This window comes from Diadema antillarum, unplaced genomic scaffold (genome assembly GCF_040938485.1).
Source record: "Diadema antillarum isolate AM-2024a unplaced genomic scaffold, OU_Dant_1.0 seq00000301_RagTag, whole genome shotgun sequence".
Lineage (NCBI taxonomy): Eukaryota > Metazoa > Echinodermata > Echinoidea > Diadematoida > Diadematidae > Diadema > Diadema antillarum.
This window is the reverse complement of record NW_027271324.1, coordinates 712460-718959: the sequence shown is the minus strand read 5'-3', so window position 1 is coordinate 718959 and position 6500 is coordinate 712460. Positions and strand designations below refer to the sequence as shown.

The 6500-nt window shown below is 40.6% G+C and overlaps 1 protein-coding gene across 1 annotated transcript; it reads right to left on the bottom strand.

The window, feature by feature from the left end:
- Positions 1–525: 525 nt before the first annotated feature.
- LOC139730288 (neuropeptides capa receptor-like) lies at positions 526–1776 on the bottom strand. The gene has a single exon (XM_071641165.1). It carries the CDS (start codon positions 1636–1638, stop codon positions 526–528), a length of 1113 nt encoding a protein of 370 aa, XP_071497266.1. The 5' UTR covers positions 1639–1776.
- Between the last annotated feature and the right edge of the window lie 4724 nt (positions 1777–6500).

Below are 6500 nucleotides of genomic sequence, written 5' to 3'. Positions count from 1 at the left end.
TAGTGCAATATTTGAGTATATAGTAGTACACACATTAGGAATGAGATATTCCACCCACTGTCATCAAATTTGAATAGTGATACCATGTCAGTCTTGTAGGTGGTAAAGCTCATATCATATAAACATTTTTACATAACGCAGCTAGGCGTGAAATTTTTCTATCTACATCAGTGTAACGCAACGATAACGTTACAAAACATGACGTACTTGAAAAGCCCAGACGTGTAAGTCTTGTGTTTTGCTGTCCGTATTCCTGTTGCAGATTTAAAAACGATTATTGAATCACCAGCGGTTTTTTTTTAATGAGAAAACGAATCGTGTGCCATCCACCACACAAACTGAGCGTTGCTTGATTGACATCGTCGATACGACTATTATTTTCATTGCGTATTCTATCGCTCTTCGTACACCACGTTATGTTGTCAGCTGGCATTGGTCCCGCGTAGCAATGATGCGGTTGATCAATATTCCCGAGAGGCGGGGAGACGCCACTTGATCCGTTTGTTCTGACCGGAATTTGACTAGTTACATTCGCGTGTCTTGATTGACTTTGAGGTATTCCTGGGTGGTGGCTTGAGTTGTGGATTTTCCCGAAATGAGTCGTTTCGATGAGCGTGACATGCCTATGTGAAATGCCTGCTTGAACGCCTCTCTGTAACGGTTACTCATTACAGTGTAAATAATGGGGTTGATGACCGCATTAATGTATGACAATGATCTTCCCACGTAAGACAGCACTTCTTTGGCCGTTGCGGAGCCAAAGTAATTTTCTCCCGACATTCTCGCAACCATATTCAAGGCAGAGACAAACTCGAATGGTGCCAACGAACAGAAGAAAAATGCACCATTAATGACCAGCATACGTGCTACTTGATCGCGCATTTTCGTATCATTATCCTTGGTACCGCCGTGTATGCGCAATCGTTCGATCGATCTGTTTAAGCCACGTATTATTGCGATATACAGCAGTATGTTAACGACTAAGGAGATGAAGAATGGTATCGTTTGCATACCCAGCGCGTAGGCGGCTATCCATTCGTGAAGGGGATGACAGAACGCGAACGTTGTCGGGTAGTCTGCAAATTGCTGTCCCGGTGGCCATTGGAGGCAGTACTTATTAAACATGAAATTGGAGGGAGTTAAGGCTGCGGCCACGATGGCCGATATGATCCACGAAGCCGATGTGAAGATAGCCGTTTTCGTGAACTGACTAGTCTCGCTCTTTTTCTGGGGACGGCAAACGGCACAATACCGCTCTACAGATACGAAGGTGATGAAAAACAAGGAAGCTATGTAGGCCGCATCAGAGAGTAGAAAGACCCAGATGCAACCACCTCGTCCCATAGGATTATCATCATCAAGTATCGGAGACATTGCATATCGCCAAATTTTCTCACCGATAGCCATCAGCAGAAAGATGATATCAGATATCGCCAGATTTAGGAGGTAGCAGTTCGTGCAAGTTCTCATCCGGGGAATTTTGATCACGACATAGATAAACGCCAGATTACCAAGCACGCCTATTACCATGAGGAGAGGTAAGAAGGCAGTGATATAAAAGGTATGACCCGGTCCATATATCATGCTTGGAATTTCATCGATGGTAAGATTAAAACTGTCTACGCAGTCAGGATCCATATTGACGACGAATATTTTCTAATGCGGGTCTGAAGAAGCAAGAGTCATGATGACTTGGGCTGTGCAAGAGTTTCAGTCAAACAGCAAGAAGTCAGAGGCAACGTTTACTTCGCTGTGAAGACGTGCCCGTGCGAACGAAGCATCGCGACTGACGCAGATTGCAGGGAGAGTAAGAGCGTCTATTCTTTTTTCCGCTCATGCAGCGCATGCGTCCAAGACTGCCGTAACGCTTGACGTGCGGTGATTGGTCGGCAGAGCGAATCGCAGTCACAGCCTTCGATTCAGCACACGTTAGGATTGGCTGCCAAGCTTTTTCTGGTGTCTGGTGTGCAACACCGAGATTCATCGTCAGAGTTATAGCCCGGCACAGCGATATTTATCTGCTGCTCTCATGGTTCGAAGAACGCATCCTCCCCATAGCCCTCTGATTGTTCAACCGTTCTATCTACAATCAATGCCAACCTGAAATAGTCACAAATGACTGCACGCCACGACCTTACATGACGGATGAGAAATATCGATGGCTGTCTTCACAAAGGCTGACGGCTAAGGGGAGATTAGCAGACGATTTGCTCGAAAAAGCAGCAGAAAAAATGCTTTAAAGATCTACTAAAGAGCGAACATATCCAGGTATTTCATACAATAAAGAGCAATTTAAGTAAGCCTGATGAATTTTGATTATCGTCTTATCCCATAATAGGACAGTGATACTCTAGTTTGCATATGACTTTCTCCGTAAAAGTTAGAATTTCATTATCTCGATTGATTTTAATTTCTATATCAGTTCTCACAGTAGCAAGCCGCAAATAACAGTTCACATCGCAACTATTACAATTCTTAGGGTGTGTCTAAAACTTGTAGTTAACACACAATGGTTACGCATCTACCGTTGATTGGATGGCATTGCGTATAGAACATCGGCAATTCATATCGCAGCTAATACAATGCTTATGGTGTATTGCATCAGTCAGTTTCTGTGTATTTAATTTGTATTTAACTTGTATTTAGCGCACGATAGTTACACATCTACCGTTGATTGTAGTATGGTATTGCGCATCGAACATCTATTCATGCATTCATTTTGTTTTATTTATTTCATACTGCAGAGTTGGCCGGTTCGGTTTTGTTAAACTGCTTTCCAAAGGGGCCCTGCAGTAATAACAAATACCATTCTACATGAAAATACACAATACAGTTATAGGTAACACTGTAAACTAAAACATCAAAAGTGGACTAATGATGAATAAGTATACCTAAAACATGGATATACAGGTATATTGCACAATTACAAATCAATTGAATGACTACATAATCTATGGTTTTGCCCTTTTTTTAATCCATAGAGAGATGTACATGTTTGAAAATTTACAAGGAGTTCATTAACAAGGCAGCTCCTACATAATTTTCTTATGCAAAAGAATTTATTTTATATTCTGTCCATGGACGGGAGGTTGAAGTGGGTATTTCAAAGAATAACCTTGTGTCTTATAATTTACTGTTCGTTTTCAATGATTCTAAATGAGCTGATATTAGATTATTTTGCAATTTGAAAACGAGAATACAATATTGATGTTTTATACGTTGCTCAACTGACTGCCATTTCAGCGTTTGTAACAAGGAAGTTTGAGCAGTATGATGATTTGTATTAAAAATCATCTTGGCATATTCATTTTAGAATCTTTATATCTTATCCCTATGGATGAGGGTTTTGAATGGTATCGCGTATCGAACGGTTTGGATGGTATCGCGAATCGATGAGGGTTTCCATTTTGTATTCTACGATAGGGTCATAGATATTGTCTTTGAGACACTCATGGATGTTAGTTAAAACGGAACAGTTCAGTACTTCATTGATTATCATTTCTATTATTATTTATTTTCATGGTTTGTGAAAACAGGACGTTGGCTTCGTCTGACAAAAGTGTGTTTGCGCATGTTCTGATTCGGTCTATTGTGCATAATCATTACTATATGACGGTTTTTGTTTGTTTGTTTGATTGATTGATTGATTGATTGATTGATTAATTGATTGATTGATTGATTGATTGATTGATTGATTGATTGATTGATTTTTTTTCTATCACGTTTTAGCATCAAAGGGATAAAGGGTTTATTCCCCTAACCGGGCAATTGGTGTATCGCATAGATTTAAGAAGCTATCATAAACTGCGTACTTTGGTTTTCTTTAAGCAGTTGTACAGAAGATCTAAAAAAATATTCTGGCAAGTTACAGTCTCTATTTCGTTCATAATAGGTACTAGAAGTATAGAAGAAATACAAAGAAGTACAGTAATTCCAACCGCAGGGGGAAAAGAGTACCAGTTTTACATAGCAGTCACCACTATGTGTGACTTATGAGCTTGAGCTTTGTGTTGGCGATTGGTTGTGATGCTATATGCATTCATAGAATCAGGACGATGAATATAATATCTGAGACTCGAACTATTCTCTTGAAAAATATTACGATTATCATATCCAAGGCCACACTTGTAACAGAAAAAAAAATCATTCGTGTGTGTGCGTGTGTGTGTGTGTGTGTGTGTGTGCGTAATAGTATTTAACAATCACTTATCATGAGTAGGAGATGGGCAATTTCACTCATGTTGGCGGTGGTAGAATCAATTTTGCGTGCGTTAAGACGTAGCGGAGCTGCAAAGCGTCTCCCTCCATGGATATCGTCGTGCATGAGGTATAATGATGAGGTGGCTTCACGGCTGGCCGAGAGTGCCCACTGGCGCGTAAAGCTAATGAGGACGGCGCGCGCGATCCGCATGCGTCATGACTGATTCTGTACATTGTGACTCCAAATCCAAATGTATAGGCCTACCGATGGTCAACAGCTCAGAAACTCAATGAGGAAAGTGGGCTCAGATTAATCCTGTCACGTCATGACAGTCATGCTTTTCAAAAGGCAGTGCCTCTCTGGTGTGAGTAGTCGCAATATATATAGAGGGGGGTTTCTGTTGTTTCTGTTCTTGTAAACCACATGAGCTCGTCATTACAAAAAGTCTACACACGTCGGCGGACAAACTCTTAATGAGGTATGATGTCATATTTTCATTAACATACAACCAATTGAAACCCGTTGCTGGTAGTGTATAATGAATATTCATTAATTGATCACGCGTTGACCTCATTTGCATACAAACACAGGTCAAAGATATTAGCCAATCACGAGCTAGCGCTGGACGGCTGGCTAGCGTGGTCGCGCTCCGCGAAATACCAGCATGCGATGCGCGCAGCTAGCTGTATTATGCATGCACTGAGGGGATAGCTAGCTAGCTATACTAGTAATATAGCTAATGTGACTAGATGTAGTTGTATACGTAATATTACGTATGCATGCAACACAAGAAAGTGTTAGAACTTATTTCATATTTGGACTTCATCGAGTAGGGCTCTAGACCTCTATTCTACAAGTACGAGACTACTTCATTCTGGAACCAATGAATGAACACCCAACCCAAAGACCAAGGAGAAGATGTGCTTCATATTGCATCGGACATTTCAAAAAACTTCAAGAACTTCCAGAATTAGGCCTACCGCGGAGACCCAGGAGAAAACAACTGCAGTGCCAGTGGAACAAAAAGTCAGCATTTGATGTCGAGGTAGGCCTAACGTTAAACTCTACTAAACATCATTCTAATATTTTGAAGCATGTTTAAGTATTGTCTCATGTAACTGTTAGCGCCGATGTAGAATATAACGAATCAAACTAGTGTAATTTATAGAGGGGATTAAACTAGTAAAAGTCAAAACTATTTATGCATTCATCAAACAGTCACTAGTAAAAACAGTCAGTAACACTAACAGTAAGGTATACTGTAAGGTATACACTTACACTTACTGTAAGGTAACACTTACTGTAAGGTATACACTCTAGTCTGTAGTGTACTAGCTATAGTAACTAGTAGTACGTAGTATTAACGTAGTAACAGCACCAACCGTAACCCGGTCCACCAGGGTCAGTGAGCGGTAATTAACACGAATGAGCCTTTTTCTTGCGTATTCAGCGGCAGTTAAATAACGTCCCTCAATTGTTCTAGCCAAGTTACAGTCTCGGGAGCAGGCCTCAGGCTTAGGGTGTAAATTAGGTCCCCCAACATGGACCATGTTGTCAGGAAGGCGGGTGATATGAGCGCCCATCTGGGGGGCGTTTCATCAACAAGTTCGTCGGAGGTTTTCACCGACAAATTTGCTATCAGCCAATCAGACGCAAGGATTTCAGTAGCTTTCAACAGTTGTCAGTGTATATCACTGACAAAAAGTTTACCGTTTCATGAAACGCATCACGTCCTCGACCACGTAATCGTAACACCATGGTTACTTCCTGTCTCCCCCCCCCCCCCTCCCCCCGACCCGGGGGAAAAAATGGAAAAAATTGGATTAATTTTTTTTTTCATCATTTCATTTTCATTTTCATCGACTGTAAATCTGACGTTAGTGTTTAATAACTGTCAACCATATTAAAGCACTGAAGCACAGCAGTATTTAATAAAAGTCCCAGTAAAAAAATAATATCGAACACTTTAGAGACAGTAGTGCGTGGGTAGCTTTTTTCTTATTTCCGTGAGTATTATACTATACTTATAGCACAAGGTGATAGCTTATTAAGTATATTGTCTAGATTGTTCATCTCATTCTAGAAAATCGTTTTCATCATTTCATTTGATAACTTATCATAGAAACTCTAGTTCTTACAATTAATTATTGATGCTCTGTTTATTTTTACATGAAAGATTCTGGAGGAAGATGATCACACGGTTTTAGTTCACTATACCGGATGGGGGGATCAGTGGGATCAGTGGCTGGAAAAGGTAAGATGTATTTTCCAAAATTTAAACTATGGTCAATGGAAAGCC

Bases quoted from the DNA above. Each gene is read 5' to 3' on its own strand.
- LOC139730288 (XM_071641165.1), bottom strand. From the start codon at position 1,638: ATGGATCCTGACTGCGTAGACAGTTTTAATCTTACCATCGATGAAATT.